Source organism: Bos indicus x Bos taurus, chromosome 24, assembly GCF_003369695.1.
Source record: "Bos indicus x Bos taurus breed Angus x Brahman F1 hybrid chromosome 24, Bos_hybrid_MaternalHap_v2.0, whole genome shotgun sequence".
NCBI classification, from domain to species: domain Eukaryota; kingdom Metazoa; phylum Chordata; class Mammalia; order Artiodactyla; family Bovidae; genus Bos; species Bos indicus x Bos taurus.
The window spans coordinates 35568594-35590261 of NC_040099.1; the positions used below are offsets into that span (position 1 = coordinate 35568594).

Here is a 21668-nt window from a genome sequence, read left to right on the forward strand (position 1 = left end):
TTTTCCTCTCCTTTATCATGTCTTGTTTTCTCTTCACTCCTGTGATGACCTTCAATGAACCCACGATGGGAAAGCAGCCTGACACATGGTACTAATCCTGAAACATGTAATTGTGCAGATAAAGAACAGTAGTGGGGGGAAGGGGAGGGCATGGTGGGCAGAGCCTCTCTGTCAGCACATGAATGGAGGGGCCATGGGCTCCATGCCACTGCATTCCCACATTAAACCCTATTTTATTCCCAGAAAGAAATATATAAGCGCATATCCAGAAGGAAAAATGCTAAAGCGATGAGAGAGCCAGAGCAGCTGGGGGATGTTAACTTTAATCAAAGTCCAGCCAGGATTTTTTTTTTTAAGCAACAGGAAGTAGATTTATTCTCTTTCATATTGTCTCTCTCTCTCTCTCACAGACACACACTCTCTCTCTCATTCCTTTTTACTCTACTCTTCATTTCCTCCAACCAAGGCATAGAAACATGCTGGATAGAAAAACCTCAGTTCCTTTGAACAGTCTTTGAACTTTGGTCATGTTTTCATTGGCAGTTCGATGCCAAACTGCAGAACTCGGGAAGTGTGGTCAAAGACAGAAGACCATTCGTGAACAGCAGCCGAGGAACACAGGAGCTAGCCTGTGTTTCCTGTGGCTGCCACGACAGATCACTGCAAACCTGGTGGCTTAAAACAACACCGATGTCTTCTCTTCTAGTTTGAGAGACCAAAAGTCTGAGATGAGCTTCAGTCAGCCAAAGTCAAGATGTTGACGGGGCTGCATCCCACCAAAGTTCTCTGAATGGAAAATCTACTTCCTTGCCTTTTTTAGCAGCTAGAGGCCACCTGCATCCCTTGGATTGTGGCCCCTTCCTCATTCTGCAGTGCTCATCACAACACTCTCTGTTCCCATCATCCCATCTTTTCTCCACAGTCAAATCTTCCTCTCCCTCCCTTTTACAAGGATACCTATGACTACATTTAGAGCCCACCCAGATAATACAGAATAACATCCCCTTCTCAGTCTCTTGACTTAATCACATCTGCAAAATGCTTTCTGCCACAGGTTACATTCATGTTCCGGGGCTTAGAATGAGGGTATCTTTGTTCAGCCTACCATAGAGCACTGGTGTCTAGATGTGTTCCTGGAAAAAAGTCTTACTCTCACTTCTCCCTTACCAATGACTAAGTTAAGAGCATGGGCCTTGAGGAAAAAGGGAAAAGATGTCTCCGAAATCTCAAAATAGATAAATGCCTGTCTTGTCACAGATTGACCTTCCCCACCATGTTGTGCCTGTTAGACCATCTGGTTTGTATTCAGCGAGCCGCCTAAGCATCCCATCCCTTCCCCAACCACTGCTGGGTGCAACTCCCGTCCCACAACCCTCCGATTTCGTGACAAACCACCTACTTGTTAATACAGAAACTCAACATGCAACCAGAACTGGGCCTTAGAGTCACACATATTCTTGTGCATCAAAGGTCCGGCCACAGTCACATCACCATTTCCCAGATGGAGCACAGAGAAGGAACGAAGCTTTGCTGGAACTTACCAAACCGCTTGTAACCGAAGGAATGTACCTCCTCCTCCTCTGCAAAATCGTCTGCGGGGGGAGACGGGGAAGAGAAGACAGAGTGTTACCCTGGTAAGACCGGAAGTACTGGACTCAGCTCCTTCCGTTTCCACCTGCTCCACCCTCCCCTCGCCCACCCTGCTCCTCACTCCTGGAGCACACCAGGAGAAAGACCAAAGGGTCCCTGCACTGGCTGTACCCTCAGCCTGGAATGCTCTTCCTCTGGCTCCTTAGGCAACTCCTCCTAATTCAGGTCTCAGCGGAGGTATGGTACCTCTGAGATGCCTTTCTGGACCACCACCCAGCCACTCTGTGTCAAATCGTCCTACTTTAATATTACTCTCTGATGTCATTCTCATTTATGTGTAAGTGTGTGTTATCACACATCCCATGAGCTGAATTTTTTTTACTGACTTCATGAATGAATTCCATGTATCTAGAATGGTGCCTGTCACAGAAGTGTTAGTCACTCAGTCATGTCCAACTCTTGGCAACCCCAAGGACGGTAGCCCACCAGACTCCTCTGTCCATGGAATTCTCCAGATGAGAATACTGGAGTGGGTTGCCACTCCCTTCTCCAGGGGATCTTCCTGACCCAAGGATCGAACCCAGGTCTCCCACATTGCAGGCAGATTCTTTATCATTTGAACTACTCGGAAAAACCATGTCACAGCATGGGCTTAATAGATTTTGGTGAATAAATGACTGAATAATCAACTGACAAAAGGGTCAAGTTATCGTCATATAACTGAGCCTGGGGCCTTCCTGTGCAGATGCCAGGCTGTGAAGTCACCTCTTCTACCTACTGTGGCATCTCAGGAGCCCAGCATGATTCCTGCAAGGATAGCCAAATCTTTCCCCACTCTCCTTCCAATGGATAACTGGGACTGATGGATGGTTTCCCAGTAAGTGGATTTCCTTGCTGTGGGGATTCCTAAAGGTGGGGCCACTGTGGAAACAAGGGTGATACTGTGTCAGCCACACTTTCTACCAAAAGGCTAAATACTCCTCCTCACATGGTCATGATACAATTCCTTATCACACTGACAATGAACTTCTTATTTCACACTTCTGTCAGGTATGGGTGTACCTGATTATAGGATACTTTAAAAAAAAAACAACACTCCAATTTTTAAAATTTTTTTATTGAAGGATAATTGCTTTACAGAATTTTTTTGTTTTCTGTCAAACCTCAACATAAATCAGCCATAGGTATTCATATATCCCCTCCGTCCTGAACTTCCCTCCTCATCCCACCCCTCTAGGTTGATACAGAGCCCCTATTTGAGTTTCCTGAGCCATAAAGCAAATTCCTGTTGGCTATCTATTTTACATATGGTAATGTAAGTTTCCATGTTACTCTTTCCATACATCTCACCCTCTCCTGCCCTCTCTCCATGTCTGTAAGTCTGTTCTCTATGTCTGTTTCTCCACTGCTGCTCTGTAAATAAATTCTTCAGTACCATTTTTCTAGATTCTGTATATGTGCCTTAGAATACGATATTTATATTTCTCTTTCTGACTCACTTCACTCTGTATAATAGGTTCTAGTTTCATCCACCTTATCAGAACCGACTCAAATGTGTTCCTTTTTATGGCTGAGTAATATTCCATTGTATATAGGTACCACAGCTTCTTTATCCATTCATCTGTCAATGACATGGTTGCTTCCATGTTCTAGCTATTGTCAATAGTGCTGCAATGAACAATAGGATAAAAATACTTCAATTTTTTAAAGTCTATATTGAACTTTCACTTTCATCAAGAGGCTTTTTTATTGATATTTCTCCCAGCAATCTTGATTCCAGCTTGTACTTCTTCCAGCCCAGCGTTTCTCATGATGTACTCTGCATAGAAGTTAAATAAACAGGGTGACAATCAATATACAGCCTTGATGTACTCCTTTTCCTATTGGGAACCAGTCTGTTGTTCCATGTCCAGTTCTAACTGTTGCTTCCTGACCTGCATACAAATTTCTCAAGAGGCAGATCAGGTGGTCTGGTATTCCCATCTCTTTCAGAATTTTCCACAGTTTATTGTGATCCACACAGTCAAAGGCTTTGGCATAGTTAATAAAGCAGAAATAAATGTTTTTCTCAAACTCTCTTGCTTTTTCCATGATCCAGCGGATGTTGGCAATTTGATCTCTGGCTCCTCTGCCTTTTCTAAAACCAGCTTGAACATCAGGAAGTTCACGGTTCACATATTGCTGAAGTCTGGCTTGGAGAATTTTGAGCATTACTTTACTAGTGTGTGAGATGAGTGCAATTGTGCGGTAGTTTGAGCATTCTTGGGCATTGCCTTTCTTTGGGATTGGAATGAAAACTGACCTTTTCCAGTCTTGTGGCCACTGCTGAGTTTTCCAAATTTGCTGGCATATTGAGTGCAGCACCTTCACAGCATCATCTTTCAGGATTTGAAATAGCTCAACTGGAATTCCATCACCTCCACTAGCTTTGTTCGTAGTGATGCTTTCTAAGGCCCACTTGACTTCACATTCCAGGATGTCTGGCTCTAGGTCAGTGATCATACCATCGTGATTATCTAGGTCATGAAGATCTTTTTTGTACAGTTCTTCTGCGTATTCTTGCCACCTCTTCTTAATATCTTCTGCTTCTGTTAGGTCCATACCATTTCTGTCCTTTATTGAGCTCATCTTTGCATGAAATGTTCCTTTGGTATCTCTGATTTTCTTGAAGAGATCCCTAGTCTTTCCCATTCTGTTGTTTTCCTCTATTTCTTTGCAACGGAGAGGGCAATGGCACCCCACTCCAGTACTCTTGCCTGGAAAATCCCATGGATGGAGGAGCCTGTTAGGCTGCAATCCGTGGGGTCACTAAGAGTCGGACACAACTGAGCGACTTCACTTTCACTTTTCACTTTCATGCATTGGAGAAGGAAATGGCAACCCACTCCAGTGTTCTTGCCTGGAGAATCCCAGGGACCGGGGAGCCTGGTGGGCTGCCGTCTCTGGGGTCACACAGAGTCGGACACGACTGAAGTGACTTAGCATAGCATAGCATTTCTTTGCAGTGAAAAAGTTGGCTTAAAGCTCAACATTCAGAAAATGAAGGTCATGGCATCCGGTCCCACCACTTCATGGGAAATAGATGGGGAAACAGTGGAAACAGTGTCAGACTTTATTTTGGGGGGCTCCAAAATCACTACAGATGGTGACTGCAGCCATGAAATTAAAAGACGCTTACTCCTTGGAAGGAAAGTTATGACCAACCTAGATAGCATATTCAAAAGCAGAGATATTACTTTGTCAACAAAGGTCTGGCTAGTCAAGGCTATGGTTTTTCCTGTGGTCATGTATGGATGTGAGAGTTGGACTGTGAAGAAGGCTGAGTGCCAAAGAATTGATGCTTTTGAACTGTGGTGTTGGAGAAGACTCTTGAGAGTCTCTTGGACTGCAAGGAGATTTAACCAGTCCATTCTGAAGGAGATCAGCCCTGGGATTTCTTTGGAAGGAATGATGCTAAAGCTGAAACTCCAGTACTTTGGCCACCTCATGCGAAGAGTTGACTCATTGGAAAAGACTCTGATTCTGGGAGGGATTGGGGGCAGGAGGAGAAGGGGATGACAGAGGATGAGATGGCTGGATGGCATCACTGACTCAATGGACGTGAGTCTGAGTGAACTCCAGGAGTTGGTGATGGACAGGGAGGCCTGGGGTGCTGAGATTCATGGGGTCACAAAGAGTCGGACACGACTGAGCGACTGATCTGATCTGATATTGAACTTGCCACAATACTGCTTCTATTTTATGTTTTGGTATTTTGGTCCCAAGACATGTGGGATCTTAGCTCCCCGATCAGGGATCAAACCCACATCCCCTGCCTTGGAAGGCGAAGTCTTAATTATGGGACCACGAGGAAAGTCTCTAAAGGATACTTCTTTTTCTTCTCTTCCTTTTTAAAAATTTTTTTGTGTTGGGGTATAGCCAATTAACAAACAATGTTGTGATAGTTTCAAGTGAAAAGCAAAGGGACTCAGACATATATATATACATGTATCCATTCTCTCCCAAACTCCCCTCCCTTCCAGTTTGCCATATAACATACTTGTGCTACTTGTGCTAAAGTAGGTCCTTATTGGTTATCTGTTATAGCAGAGTATACATGTCAATCCCCAAATTCCCTAACTATCCCATCTCCCCATCCTTCCCTACAGTAAACATGTTTGTTCTCTAAGTCTGTGAATCTGTTTCGTAAGTTAAGTTCATTTGTATAATTTCTTTTTAAATTCCACATATAAGAGATGACCTATGACATTTTTCCTTTCTGTCTGACTTACTTCACCTAGTATGACACTCTCTAGGTCCATCCATGTTGTGGCAGATGGCATTATTTCATTCTTTTTAATGGCTGTGTGGTATTCCATTTTATATATGTGTGTGTGTGTGTATATATATACCACATCTTCTTTATCCATTCCTCTGTTGATGGACGTTTAGGTTGCTTCCATGTCTTGGCTATTGTGTAACCAATTATTCTTGAGCTGGTCACCACCACTGCTCCAGCAATCAGCTTCCCTCCACCCACATACAGTTCAGTTCAAAAGTGCTGACTCAGCATTCACTATGGACCAGAGACTGCCAGGCAGTAGGGCTGCAGAAATGAGTGAGACATGGTCCCTTCCCTCAAGAAGCTGATAGGCTTTCAAAGACAAAAGAAACATAGTGGAGAAATAAAGCCTCTGTGATTATCTTTTTCAGCCCACAATGGGATGCAGGACCTAGTTATAACTGAACCTTGAAATGCTGTGGGAAAACCAAGGTGTGTGAGACATCCCACACAACATGCTGAATATCAGCACACTAGTGTGTTATGAAGTGTTATGAAAACACTGTTCTGAAAAGTGTAAGAGAAGAACTACTCCTAAGACCATGGAGAAGTCAGAAATCTCAGTGTTTTACCATGTTTCCTTATTTAGTGAACAAGGAAGAGACTTGCTTGGAATCTAGAAATCCTGGGTTTCATAATTCAAGTCATCTTCTTCTGTCAAGGATTAAAGCTTTCGTTCTTTCTAGATGGAAGAATGTGCTTACAACCAAAAGAACAGCGCCTTTTTCTCACTGACTTGGTGATTGGTTAGTTCACCGAAGACATATTAAGCCCCTAGCCTGTGCCCACTTTCCTAAGTAATTCTCTCACTGATATCTGTGAGGTCTGATCTAGTGTCACTTAAAGGGAAACCCTTGGGAGACTTCCCTGGAGGTCCAAAGGTTAAGACTCCACACTTCCAACGCAGGGGGCGCAGGTGCCATCCCTCATCAGGGAACTAAGATCGCACATGCCGTGTGGCACAGCCGAAAAAAAAGAGGGAGAGAGAAACCATTATCTGCTGCTTCAGCTTAGAAATCCACGCACTTATTCACTCAGTCACTGAATAGGTGCTTATAGACCAGTGGAGTTGATGGGACATTAGTATAGGTAACAATGCCACCCAGGCGTCAGTTTCCCCTGCCAGCTCCAGCCCCTCTGCTGCGGAGCTGTGACCACACAAGAATCCACTCACACGCACAGGCTGTGGAGCAAGGATATCCACCAGTGACAACCTCACTGTGGAGACAAAAAAGCAGCTTGTGCTGTGCTCTCAGTAGCAAACAGCTTAAAAATTCGCGTTCTCCCCAAAGCGTCTTTTCAGCAGACCTACCATTAGTTTGTTTGTTTGTTTTCTTTTTCCTCTCTGGTCCTTTTCCCATGCAGCATTTTTAGTCTGCCTGACTCCTCTCTCCTTCCTGAAATTTCCCTGGGAACTTCAAACGTCTCAGACTTCTATTATTAAAGCAATTCAGTGCTGCCTCCAAATTAACCTACTACAAGCCATTAACAGTTCAAGGAAACAAAGGCTTTACGGGCGACCCCTAATAGGACTCAAAGAGGATGTCCTGTTGCTCGACTTAACCTGCATCCCAAGAGGATGAGAAACTTTTTTTTTTTGATTAAAATTTTTTAAAATTTCTTTTAATTTTTAATTGGCGAATAATTGCTTTACAGTATCATGTTGGTTTCTGCCATACATCAACATGAATCAGCCATAGGTATACATATGTCCCCTCCCTCCTGAACCTCTTTTCCCACCTCCAAGCCCATCCCACCATTCTAAGTTGTCACAGAGCACCAGGTTTGAGCTCCCTGCATCTCTCAGCAAATTCCCACTGGTTATCTGTTTTACATATGGCAATGTAAAGGATGAGAAATTCTTTTGTGCTCAGTCACTCAGTCGTGTTTGACTCTTTGCAACCCCATGAACTGTAGCCCACCAAGCTCCTCTGTCCATGGGATTCTTCAGGCAAGCACACTGGAGTGGGTTGCCATTTCCTACTCCAGAGGATCTTCCCACCCCAGAGATCGAAACCACACGTCTCATGTCTCCTGCTTTGGCAGGAGGGTTTTTTACCACTAGCGCCACCTGGGAAGCCCCATAGCAGCCACCAAAAGAATATAAATCTCTATCTCATTCAACTCTACAAATAGGTACTAAATCATCTGAGATACTCAGGGTACAAAGTACCCAGAGAACAAATTATTGGGATTATCAGGGAAGGTATCTTGGAGAAACATCTTACTCTTTCTTAACATTTGTTCTTTGGAAGGAAAAAGAGAGTTTGGGGGAAACACAGTATACCATATCCCTTCTTGAAAATTCATTGTGGTTTTAGAACTATTAGACTCTGGGACATGCTAAAAGAGAGAAATGGTTCAACTTTATTTCATTCGATGTATTTACAAGAGTTGACTTTTCATATCCTTAAAAGCTGGGTCACATTGGGCAGGTGATGCTTCGTAGACATTCCATTAAGGTGGGGGTGGTGCAGAGCCCCTGTCAGAGTCCCCAGCTGTGTCATTACCAAACAGATGATTCAGGCTGCTGATGGAGTGATTCATTTTAGAAATTGAAAAAGAGGAAGAAGCAGGAGCTGCCAGGGCTTGTGGCTGTGTGGATGGCCCACATCGAACTATAAAAGCCATAGGAGGGAGGAGGCAAGGTCAGCTGTCCCCAGTGCCTGAGCATCTGAGAGGGCAAAAGGCTACCCCAAGACCCACATGGCTGGCAGATGGGTTTGAGGAAGACAAATAGCCTGATCTCATGGGCAAGGTTATATTTTGTTCTCAAAACCCTTTCCTCACACTCAGTGGACCCAGGCTAAGTGCAGCCCAGATTTTCTTTTCTTTTATAAAAGTCATCTTATTTATTATTTATTTAGGCCATCCCTCGCCACATGTGAATTGACGGCTTTCAAATTGTGGTGCCAGAGAAGACTCTTGAGAGTCCCTTGGACTGCAAAGAGATCAAACTAGTCAATCCTAAAGGAAATCAACCCTGAATATTCACTGGAAGGACTGATACTGAAGTTGAAGCTCCAATACTTCAGCCACCTGATGTGAAGAGCTGACTCATTGGGAAAGACCTTGATGCTGGGAAAGACTGAAGGCACAAGGAGAAGGGGCAGCAGAGGATGAGATGGTTGGATGGCATCACTGACTCAATGCACATGAATTTGAGCAAACTCAGGAAGATAGCAGAGGACAGGGAAGGCTGGCGGGCTGCAGTCCATGAGGTCATGAAGAGTCGGACACAACTTAGGGACTGAATAACATCAACAACTGTGGCATGTGAGATCTTAGTTCCCTAACCAGGGATCAAACCCTCACTGCCTGCATTGGAAGCTTGGAGCCTTAACCCCTGGGTGGCCAGGGAAGCCCCCCAGATTTTCTCTGCAGTCTCAGGGGCCTGCAGAGGTGATGGGTTCAAATAAGGATATTCCCTCTCGAGGATCTAGTCACCTTTGCAACCTGCCACTTCTCAAAATCTGTCTCTGACATAATCTATGTCATGCAATTGCTACACTTTGACATGAGCAAGGATTTTGTTAAGATTTAAGGCCTCTCAGTTCTGCAATGGCCAGAACTCAATCCCTGCTTCTGACAGCAGTTAGCCTGCAGGGAAGAAGAAACCTTAACATCCTAAATAACAAAATGTGTTTAATTGAAGATTTATGTCTACAAGCACGTACTTTCTCGGCTGACACAGATGTACTACAGCATTTTTATTGCAATACCTACAGGCCACATGTCTTTTGCTTGTCTGTTTCAAAATATGATTTTTATTTACTTTATTTACTTTCCTTGGTAATTGGCACAGAGCCATGCTGGCCAGAGGTTTCGTGATGGAGAACACTGAACAGAATTCTTGCTGACATTCTTTGAGCATCACTGATTTCAGAGTGCCATGAGTTCAAGTGAAGTTTAGTTTAGTTGGCTTGGGGAACTGAGAGTCATACATATTAATATGTTCCAATCAATCTGTGGACCAAGTTGTGCAATATCCCCATGGTTAGAATTTACCTCTCCTTGCCCTGCACCCGCTCTGTATCAGTGTGACGGCAATTGTCTCCATCTGTCTTACATTCCTGTTCTGGTTTTGACTTCCCGCAGATGGAAAGCCCTCTAAAAACGGGACAGTTATCACGCTGTCCCCTCAGCAGCTAGCACATCTGTGGCATATTACAGAAACTCAGGTGGCGCTAGTGGTAAAGAATTCACTTGCCAATTTAGGAGATGTAGGAGACGTAAGAGATGCGTGTTTGATCCTTGGGTTGGGAAGATCCCCTGGAGGAGGGCATGGCAACCCACTCCAGTATTCTTGCCTGGAGAATCCCATGGACAGAGGAGCCTGGCAGGCTGCAGTCCAAAGGGTTGCAAAGAGTCAGACATGACTGTAAGTGACTCAGCACACACAGACACACATCTTATTAATATAAACCCCAAATATTGATCTAGTCCAGATTGTGATACAACTATATTGGGATGATGAGGGGCATCAGGAGCTATCCGTGATAGTAGTCAGGTGGAGGTGAAGGGTAGGAGAACTAAATCCTCATTTGCTATAAAGGGAAGTCAATATATAACACCCAGAACCAAAATAATAACAATAATAATTAAAATAATAAAAATGACTCTTTGAGACCCCATGGGCTGTAGCCCGCCAGGCTCCTCTGTCCATGGGATTTCCCAGGCAAGAATACTGGAGTGGGTTGCCATTTCCTTCTCTGGGGATCTTCCCAACCCAGGGATCAAACCTGCGTCTCCTGTATTGCAGGAGGATTCTTTACTGCCTGGGAAGCCCAGTGAAAATGAAGACTGCCATAAACATGTCACTTAAGGACATGGGGCTATAGGAGCTTGTCCACATTAAGAACTGCCAACAACTCTTTCCATCCCTCCAAGTGAAAGTTCATGTCCACTCTCTTGAATTTGGGAGGACTTTGTGACTCGCTGTGGCCAATGGAATTCGCCAGAAGTAGCAGTGGGTGACCTTGGGGCCTAGGTCTTCTCCAAGATCTCTGCTATCAGCTTCTGTTCTCACCCCCTAGGCAGTTGGCTGCCTTGGGAAATATCCAGGCACCTTGCTGGACCAGAGGTGACCTGGCGAGAGGGGATCCCTGGGGAATGAGAGACTGTGATGGGGAGGGGAGAGCCCGGCCAGGCCTTGGCCCTTCCAGCTCCCCAGGATGCTCTAGCCCAATCAACACCTCAGGAGGCAGAGACCAGCCTGAATCGCAGGGTCGTGAGCGAATAAACAGCTGTTATTTGAAGCGACAGAGCTTGGGGATTCTGTCTTCTAGGCATCGGTAGAGAAGCCAAAATCAAATGCAAAAAACGTTCTCAGGAGGTTGCCTCTGGGGACTGGAAAACGATAAAATGAAGTGGGCTGGGCAGGAAATTGCTGTTTTTCATAATAAATAGGATGTTCTTTGACTCTCTAAACTATGTGCATCTCTAACTTTGATAAACAAAAAAAAAAAAGAAAGAGAACAAAAATCAAGCAAACAAAACAAGGAAGTGTGTAGGGAAGATAAAAGTCAGGTAAACTGAAAAAAAGCCCACCAGTTCAACAGATGCTGACGACTGGAAAAGATCCCCTGGTCCAAAGAGCCGGCACGCAGAGTTCATCCTGGAGCAACCGCACAGATCTGGGCTCGCAGCCTTCATGGCTGCACTGGGTAGCTTCTGGCAAATGCCATGTTGATCAGAACAAGTTCAGGCACTTTCAGGAGGCAGGTTGAAGGACCGTGGACAGAGGCAAGGCTGAATGCAAACTTATCCTCCGAGCTGGGCTCAGCGCTGCCATTCACCCTGTCCTGTCTCCACCCTGAGACAGGAGCCCCAGCTCCTTTAGTAGCATCATCACCACTAGAACAGAACAGCGTGGTCCCCCGGGCTCTCAAGATCTTTAACTGCTTCCAAACCAGTCAGCAAGCACCATTCCTGCAAGTTGGTCTTGTGTGTCCCACCACCCACCTACGATGGCTGGCCCAGTGGGGGAGGAGGAGAGGAGGACCCCTGAGGCCAAATACCCAGCACCCACTGGCCCCTGGAGTCCACAGCCAGCCTCCACTGGCCACTGCTCTACGGGAGTGGCTTTCATGCAGGCATTTGTGAGAACCATGGCCTCAACAGAGTGTCACCTGGGTTGCTAAATATTTTGGGTATCCCCTTGGATACTGGCAGGCAGATTCTTTACCGCTGAGCCACCAAGGAAACCCGTTATCACTTGATTAACTTAACATAAATGGTTCATAATTGGCAATTACATTCCTGCCTGGAATAAGCAGCAAGTCACAATTATACAGTGTTCTAAAACCTAAAATATCTTGAGTTCTCCTTAAGTGCAAGACACCACTCTAAACAACTGAGCTAAACTAACCTATATAATCCTCAAAAAATAGAAAAAAATGGTATCCAGTATATGTCATTATTATCCCCCCGCTTGACAGATGAGGAAACTGAGGGGCCCAGGAGGTTAACAAGTATCATGTGGTCAGCAGGCCCTCTGGTTTCAGAGCCCACACTCCTCACCACATTGAAATCGTCAGGTTCCACTCCTGGGAACACTATGTATAATTACATTTTTTGAGATAGGCATATTTTAAAGTATCAATATATATTAATACTTTGGATTATAAATTTAGAATATAAATTTGGATATTTTGCCTTCGAATAATGTCATATATACATATATCAGCTACTTTCCAAACATTTCTATGTCATAACTAAGTGACTTAGGCCTCAGAAGTGCAGATATTTTCACAAACCAATGACGTTAGTTTTTGCACGCAGAATGTCAAATGTCCGACCTCTTAGGCAAGTGTATATGACTTCACAAAACAAAGAATTTTCATCCCAAATGACTCAGGAAGGATGTCATATTTAATATGTCCAATTCCAATAAATAAATTAATTTTTAATCTCCCATGTTGAAAAACATCTTTCCTTAATAATTTTTAAGAGTATCGATGGACTGTGATAAATTCAAGGGTTAAGAAAGCTCCTGGACTCTCTTTGGAATTTTAATTTGGGATTACTCATTTCTGCTTTCACTGCTATATAATTTTGAAGGTTCCTTAAGCAATCAGCAGGACCAGTTCAGGGTACTATTTTGGTTTGGGCCCTTTAAATATCATTCACTTAAATAGAAATCAAATTACTGCTTGATTGAATAGTTGCCTTCCCCAAGCTTTGGATGACTGGTGTGATTAGAAACCATGCTATCAGTAGTAAAGAGTGAAGGTTCTATGAGGAATGTCAATACCTTCCTATCCTTTGTTAAGGTGTTTATTTATTGTTATTATCATCATCATCATCATTATTATTGCTGATCATTGGTGGTTAAGTCTGTTCCTGAAAAGCAATTCTGACTATGCTAACTGTCTGAAGGCAAACCTGTCAGCAAGACAGCACAGGGGCTGTTTGCAGAGTCAATGACTTCAGCAAGCCATTCACACTCATTCAATCAGTCACAAGAAAACCTCCCAGCAGATAAATTCTACAAAGGGCAGCAACCCTGGAATGTGCCTTATCTCTGCAGGAGCTCTAGCCTAGAGAGGTTCCTCCAGTGACTGGCTGAAGAGCACAGCAGTTTCTTCAGACCTTTGATGCCAAGTTATTAAGGTCTAAGGCCAGACAGGAGGGGACCTCTTCTACTCTGCTCTCTCAGCATTTATGGACTGTGGCACATGGTAGGGACTTAACAAATGTTTTAATAAGTCCCCAGCATTTATCTTCCCACTCACAACCCAGTTCCCTGCCTCCAGGGCATAGATAGGAATTCCAGAATCTGAGAGAGCCTGTGCCTTCAGAATGGCATAAGAGCAAAAGATGGAAAGGCAGAACCAGACTGGTTATAGCTGACTCTCGGTGAGGGTAGACGCTTTTCACAGATGATCACCTAAGTGACCTACAACACTGTCCCCTGACCCCCAACTGCCCGATTCTTTTCACTCTGATTTGCCCCTCAAAAGGAGAAAGGCTACACTCTGCCATTATTCTGGGCTCCTTGTGCGTGTGTGCTAAGTTGCTTCAGTTGTGTCCGACTATTTATGACCCTGTGGACTACAGCCCGACAGGCTCCTCTGTCCATGGGAAGAAAACGAATGGATTGCCATGCCCTTCTCCAGGGAATCTTCCCAACCCAGGGATCGAACCTGCGTCTTTTATGTCTTCTGCATTGGCAGACAGGTTCTTTACCACTAGTGCCATCTGGAAAGCCCTCCCAGCACCTAACCACTTTTTCCCTTAGTGGGAAGACATGAATCGGACTTCCTCCTAAGAGATCACTCACATGCTAGGTTCGTTCGAGGAATAACATTTTTCTATCACTAAACTTTAAATGTCTATTTTCTCATTTGAAAACAAACACTTTGAAGGCCATTTAACTTACTTTAGACAGCAGCTGCATCAACGGTTTTGAAATAATGATTCAATAAAAATAAGTATGAATTCAGAAAATTAGAATTATGCTATTGCTTAGAAGTTATCATCTGCCAGCTTTTCTCATTCACACCATTATTGCTGAATGAGCCACAGGGTTGCGGTGGGGGTGAGGGTCAGGGGATGGGAACAATCTGGGAAAATTGCATAGGAGACCACTGGGAAGATATATACTTCGCAATAATTAAACCTCAGATTAGGAATGTCAAGCATCTTCAAACTAATGAAAAGTCAAAAGTGTAACTGGGTTGCAAATTTGTCTTCCAGAGGCAAAGAAGCCTCAATTCCCAAACAGTGAAAGGAAAAAGACCTCACTTTGTTTCCATTTTCCTGTAGAAAACATGATTCTTTCGATGTTAAAGCAGTCAGAACCTACACAAGTGTTTGCTTATCCCAGTTAAGGACAAGACATCTTAGACACCTGGAAAGCCAAGAGACTGCAGGTCTGGGAAAACAGGGAGTAGAAATACACTGCTTACTAGCACCTTTTAAAAGTATCATTGCCAGATAGCATTTCAGAAATGTTTACACACAAAAGCACAATTGGACACTAGGTTTTAATGGCACTGACATCCTCCCTGCATTAAATTAGAGCAGTGGTTTGAACCAATGTGGTCCTGTGAGCTGATGGTTGTTGCAGGCCATCTCTTAAGTAACAAGTGCTACTGCATTAAAACTCACCAATACTCCCAACTTCCAGAACTAGAAATGTGATTTCTTAATGACACACCTAACTCTAGAGGAGTCAGATTCCTTCATAAAGAGTGTGAATATTAAAAACCATGAAATTTATGGTGTAGTACAGCTAATTGAAAATGTAATTAGAAATAAATTAAAACCAACTTCATGTTTTAATCACTGTGGAACACTTAAAGTATTCCAGCAACAGGGCAAGTAATTTTCTTCTGGAAAATGTATAATGATGTCATTATTTTTTTACTTGGGACTCCAGAGAAGGAAGAAATATTAAAAGAGACAGATATTTGCTGAACGCAACAGATAGGTGGTGCTGTGGTTCACCAAAGCCTTGGAATTAGACTCCAAAGGCCTGGGTTTTTACAAAGGCTATATCCCAAGTTTAAAAATCACAATTAGAAAGTCAAATAAGTGCCTTGAAAAGGCATCTGACTTGCATAGTAGCTGAATTTTTGCCTTGACAAATAAACTTCTGTAGTTTCTAAGATGTCCACTAATTTTCTATTTGGCTAAGGAATGTTTTGGGTTAACACTTCAATTTTAAGCATTTGCAAGGTCTGTCACAGACTTCTATCACTTAGAGAAATCAAATACTAATGCAACATTGGCTTAAACATAATGAGTTTATTGCTTTATGACATAATTACAAACCCAAGGAAAACTCTGTGTTGGTTACCTATGACAAATTGTCCAAATAATTCTACTTGGTAAAGGCAGCTTTCTTTTTTGGCTAAAAACACACTCTGCTTGGCTTCAGAAGGCTTGTGTCTGATTTCTTGGCTCCATCCCTTCCTGGCTGCTGCACCAGCTTTGAGTTCCTTGGCTACTTAATCGTCTGAGAATCACTTTTCTTCCAGTCCAGGGGTTCTATCTGGTGTTCTAGGTCTCTCCAAGACTCACAGGGAACCTGGCAAAGCTTGTTTTTAGATGCCTACTACCCCCCTTGTTGCTGGTTTCTATTTCTTCTGGACTGTTTCCGTATCTATGGTGTAGGGGTTAAAATGCCTACTTTATAGGGCGTTTGAGAGGGTTCACTGACAAAGTGCTTGTAGAGGGTGGAGCATACTGGTGCACTTAGTAGGTACTGAAAAAACATTACTGTCTGCTACCTTTCCCACCTCACAAACCAGACAAACACAAATTCTATGGCAATTGTTGGTAAGCAAACCTCTCACAGAACATTTCGTTTTAAAAGAGGCCTTCAAAGTGACTAGCCTCCCCAGGAATTCAGCCCCTTAGTCCCCTTCACCTACTGAGGCAGAAGGTAAGTGGGGTGTTGAGGCAGTGTCCAGACCACAGAGGATAAGCAATGAGCCTTCTCCAAGCAGTGTGCTAGCTGGTCTAGAATGTAGTGTAAGTCATATATATATATATATATATATATATATAAAGTGTGTGTATATATATACACACACACTTCCCTGGTGACTGACTGTAAAGAATCCACCTATAACAGAGGAGACTCAGTTCAATCCCTGAGACAGGAAAAAACCCTGGAGAAGGGAATGGTTCCTTACTCTAGTATTTTTGCCTGGAGAATCCCATGGGCAGAGGAGCCTAGTGGGCTATAGTCCATGAGGTCGAAAAGAGTTGGACACAACAACTGAAGCAACTCAGCACACAGCATACATACATATAACCTGTAGGTATGTATTCCATTACAGATTTGAATTAACATTGAAAAAAATACCCAAACTGCAGTAACAGTCATTGACCCAGTCAAAAGCATAACTAGATTTTCAGGGTTTAGGAAGCCACATGGGAGCTGATGAAATGAGGAGCTGGCTTATCTTTCCAAAAGTTCAAAACCTCCTGGCCTCAGTGACCAGCAATGAGAAGATTAACTTCTGGCTAAAATGATGGTAACTGAGCACCAGAGGAAAGTTTAGCCGTGTGAACTCTTGCAATTCTGGGAAGATCCCTTAATCAGTGCTGGCTAAGGAAAGTGTGCCTTTCCTAGAATGTAAATAAGAGAAGAGAAACTGAGATGTAGAGAGAAGGAACGCACACACGCTGCGTTTTGAAATTCTGTTTTTTGTGTCTCTTGCTTTGTGTGTCTCTTGCATTACATCCTGTCTTCTGTGTCTCTGGCCCGGGGGCGGGACCCTTTCCACCTGGCGTTTTGTCCCCTTCCTTCCCAGGATCTCCAGAGAAGGACACAGAACTCCCTTGGAAGGAGAGCTAATTGGTAGGTCATTATCGCTCCGAACTGTTTAGCGTGATCTGCCTTGCAGAGAGCAACCGCTAGAGCCATAAGTTTCTTTCCAAGTCTGTAGGGCTCCCGAGGCGCGCGCCTGGATCAGCAACGCTTGCAAGTCAAAGAGGTCGCATCGCGCGTTTTCGGGCTGCTGGAAGCTCGGTCCTAGCGGTCAGATGGCGTCTCGAACCGAGCCCCCTCACTCAGGTCCGGCCAGCGCGGGGACCGAGCCGTGTTATCCTAACACAAATCCAGGATTCCAGTCTTGTGTAAACACCACGCCGGCCCATCTCCAAACGATACCTCTGCTGTGATTATCTCACATACAGATCGAGATTCTGTTGACAGATCTTCGTTTTCTACTCAACAGACGGCTTCCCTGCGAAGCACTTCTCCTCGCTAAAAGGTGCGATAGCATCTGACACTTCCTTAAACCCGCCTGCTGTGGACACCGCCCGGGGGACTGTGTCGCCCCTGATCACACGTGGGCAAGCTCCGCAGGCGGACACATGGAAGGGACGCGAAACCGAGGGCGGTGATTTTCCAGCCAGTGGGGCTGATGGAGAAAGATGCCAAATGCACTTCCCGAGCCAGCTGAACTCCGCGGGCACCTAATCATTGCCAGATGTGGGGAGGGCGCACCGAGAACATCCCCGAGTCCGGGAGAAAACACCCGTCGACTTCTCAGACGGGGAAGCGGCAACGGCGGGGAGGGAGAGGGACCTTGGAGAGAATGGGGCGTGCGACAGGGCGCAGAACGAACTAGGGGGGCCGAGGGTGGGGAGTGATGATGCCTCCACTCTCCTGAGCGTATTTTTTCAATTAAAAAGTTGGGAACTGGAATCCGTAAACAACGACTTGGGGCTTCAAACTACTTTGTTGAGACACAGTGGGGAGGGCAGTACTTGCCGGCTTCAAATGCCCAACCCCGAGGTCTCCGGCGGTATCCGACTCCCGAGCCCCGGGGACGTCCCCCGGGATGCGCGCACCAAATTCACCACCGGTTCTCCCCCGGGTCTCCACTCAGAGAAACTTGGCACCTCGCCCCCTCCCGCGCGCCCCGAAGCCCGCCCTACCTTTCATGGTGACCGAGGAGACGCACCGCCAGCCAGGGAGCTCCGCGCCGCCGAGGAAGTCCGCGCTGAGCAGCGGGTCAGTGCGCGCCCATGGCAGCCGCGCCGCGCGTCGGCCGTCTGTGCTCCAGCCCTGCCTCCCCGCTCGGCGCTCTGTGCCGCGGGGCCGCCTCGCGCGCCGCTCACCGCGGGCGGGAGGCGCCGCCGCCGCCAGCGCCCCTCCCCCTGGCCCGGCCGCCGGGGCGCGCGGGCCGCCGCGCCCACGCCCCCCTTGCGCCTTCCCGCGCCCAGCCCCGCCCGCGGGCCGGCCCCAGCCCCGGCCCCGGCCGCTTCCCCGCCCGCGCTCCCGGTGTTCCCTCTTTTTCGCGTTGGCTTGGAAGCGGGACGAAGACCGAGGAAAGCGGCTCACGGGGTGATCAAGTGCTCAGCCTCGGGGTGCACAGAACGTGCTGCCGCTGGGCTGGTTTTTAGACCTCGGGCTCCCCAGAGTGTGGGGCGAGCGGCCTGAGAGCAGCGGCGTCTCGGGGACGGCGTGGCTTGCTTGTCCCTTCCCCAAAGGGCTCTGGGCGCGGAGCGTTAGAGGATCGGACAGGGGAGAGAACGCCCCGAGGCCCAAAGTTTCCAAGTCCGCTCATTGATTCCCCGAAGGGGCCCAAGGGTCAGTGCTCACTGTCACCTGGGGAGAGCTGAGCTAAGTTCGAAGTCACCATTAGATGCTCTCCCTGCAGAGCTCGGAGCATGATTACAACTCTTAGACCTTCAAGAAGAGAGAGACTGAAAAACCCACCATACTCCCCGTGGTTGGAGAAGCCCCCCTTCCACCCACCGCCCCTGAAATGATCAGGTTGACTCCAGTTTTACTAGGAAAGGAGGCTGAGCTGTTGAGTGGCTTCATAATGAGTTCCTTTCGTTGTGGCCCATCAAGTCGCCCCACTGTTTATCTTTCCTTTTAGAAACCCTCCAAAGCAGACCCATTGCTTTATTGCTTTACTGCGTAAACTAAGTGGTGAGTGGAGTTGGAGGGGGCTGGGCGGCGCGGGTGGAAGCAGAGGAACTGTCTTCAAGCACGAAGAAATGAAAGATGACTCGCTCCCTTGTTAACACACCAAAAGCAAGGCAGTTCTGGCCGGGCAGTGGTTGCAGCTTCGCAGACTTCCTCAACTGAGGACTTGATAACACGGTGTAAGCCGCCCACTGATTCATTCTAAACAGGGAACTCTGCTCGAGTAAAAGGCAGTGCCCAGAAATGAACACATTCTAAAATATTTCACAGACTCTCCATTCCAGGAGCTTTCTATTTTGAACATTAGATTAAAACTTGCAAGTGACTGACAAAAAGACAAAACTGGAGATTTATTTTTCATATTTGGGGTCGATGCAACTGTAGGGTAACTGAAGATTACTTTAGAGATTTGCTTCAGCTCTCACCAAGGTACCTGACTTGTTTTGTACTTCCCATGAGAGTCCCTGAAGAGCCAAGAATATGGATTCTCAGCCCAGAGCTTACTATTAATAACTAATGATCGGATGGAATAAGCCCATCACTTTCTTTGAATCATAGTTTCTTTTTGGCCACAATATTTGAAATGAAAAAAAAAATCCTTTAAAAAACCTAAATTATAGCTACAATACCAAAACCACAGTCGAGAGAAGAAAAAATAGATAAATTGGATTTCATCAAAATTTAAATTTTTGTGCATCCCAGACACTATCTACAGAGTGAAAAGGCAACCCAGAGAATAAGAGAAAATGCTTGTCAACCGTGTATCTGAAAAGGGGTTAGTATCCAGAATATGTAAAGAACTCCAACGAGTCAATAACCAGAAAACAAACAACCAATTAAAAAATGGGCAAAGAACTCAAGTAGCTGTTTCTTCAAAGATGATATACAAATGGCCAATAAGCATATGGAATGATGCTCAACAATCACTAATCATTACAGAAATGCAAATTGAAACTATAGTGAGATACCACTTCACACTCAGTTAAGTTCAGTCGCTCAGTCGTGTCCAACTCTTTGCTACCCCATGGACTGCAACACGCCAGGCCTCCCGGTTCATCACCAACTCCTCGAGCTTACTCAAACTCATGTCCATTGAGTCAGTGATGCCATCCAACCATCTCATCCTCTGTCGTCCCCTTCTCCTCCTGCCCCCAATCCCTCCCAGCATCAGTCTTTTCCAGTGAGTCAACTCTTCACATGAGGTGGCCAAAGTATTGGAGTTTCAGCTTTAGCATTAGTCCTTCCAATGAACACCCAGGACTGATCTCCTTTAGAATGGACTGGTTGGATCTCCTTGCAGTCCCAGGGACTCTCAAGAGTCTTCTCCAATACCACAGTTCAAAAGCATCAATTCTTTGGCACTCAGCTTTCTTTATAGTCCAACTCTCACATTTATACATGACTACCGGAAAAACCACAGCCTTGACTAGACGGACCTTTGTTGGCAAACTAATGTCTCTGCTTTGTAATATGCTGTCTAGGTTGGTCATAACTTTTCTTCCAAGGAGTAAGCATCTTTTAATTTCATGGCTGCAGTCACCATCTGCAGTGATTTTGGAGCCCAGAAAAATAAAGTCTGCCGCTGTTTCTACTGTTTCCCCATCTATTTCCCATGAAGTGATGGGACCAGATGCCATGATCTTCGTTTTCTGAATGTTGAGCTTTAAGCCAACTTTTCACTCTTCTCTTTCACTTTCATCAAGAGGCTCTTTAGTTCTTCTTCACTTTCTGCCATAAGGGTGGTGTCATCTGCATATCTGAGGATCTCTCGGAAATCTTGATTCCAGCTTGTGCTTCATCCAGCCCAGTGTTTCTCATGATGTATTCTGCATATAAGTTAAATAAGCAGGGTGACAATATATAGCCTTGATGTACTCCTTTCCTTTTAGAACCAGTCTGTTGTTCCATGTCCAGTTCTTTCTGACCTGCATACAGATTTCTCAAGAGGTTAGGATGACTATTATAAAAAATTAAAACTTTTCAAAATACAGGAAACAAGGATTGGCAAAGATGTGGAGAAATTAGAACCCTTTTGCATTGGTGGCAGGAATGTAAATTGAGACAGCCACTGTGGAAAATGGCATGGTGGTTTCTCAAAAAGTTAAACATGAAATTACCATATGATCCAGCAAAAACTGGATAGATGCCCAAAAGGGTTGAAAGCAGTGACTCGGATATATTTGTACACCTGTGTTCCTTGCAGAATTATTCACAATAGCCAAAATGTAGAAGCAACAAAAGTGTCCATCAAAGGATGAATGGATAAAATAAAGGTGACACGTGCTAGCAATGGAATGTTGTTGTTCAATTGCCCAGTTATGTCCAACACTTTGCGACCCCATGGACTGCAGCACA

The 21668-nt window shown here is 45.2% G+C and overlaps 1 protein-coding gene across 1 annotated transcript in view; it reads right to left on the reverse strand.

Annotated features, from left to right (window-relative positions):
- The window catches only part of COLEC12 (collectin subfamily member 12), a 184712-nt gene extending 166241 nt beyond the window's left edge, over positions 1-18471 (reverse strand). The window contains exons 1-2 of the mRNA XM_027525785.1: positions 18314-18471; positions 1542-1592 (exon numbers count right to left, since the gene is read on the reverse strand). Coding sequence (XP_027381586.1) covers positions 1542-1592; positions 18314-18320 — 58 coding nt within the window. The 5' untranslated portion in view covers positions 18321-18471. The remainder of the gene's footprint in view (positions 1-1541; positions 1593-18313) is intronic.
- Positions 18472-21668: the final 3197 nt, after the last annotated feature.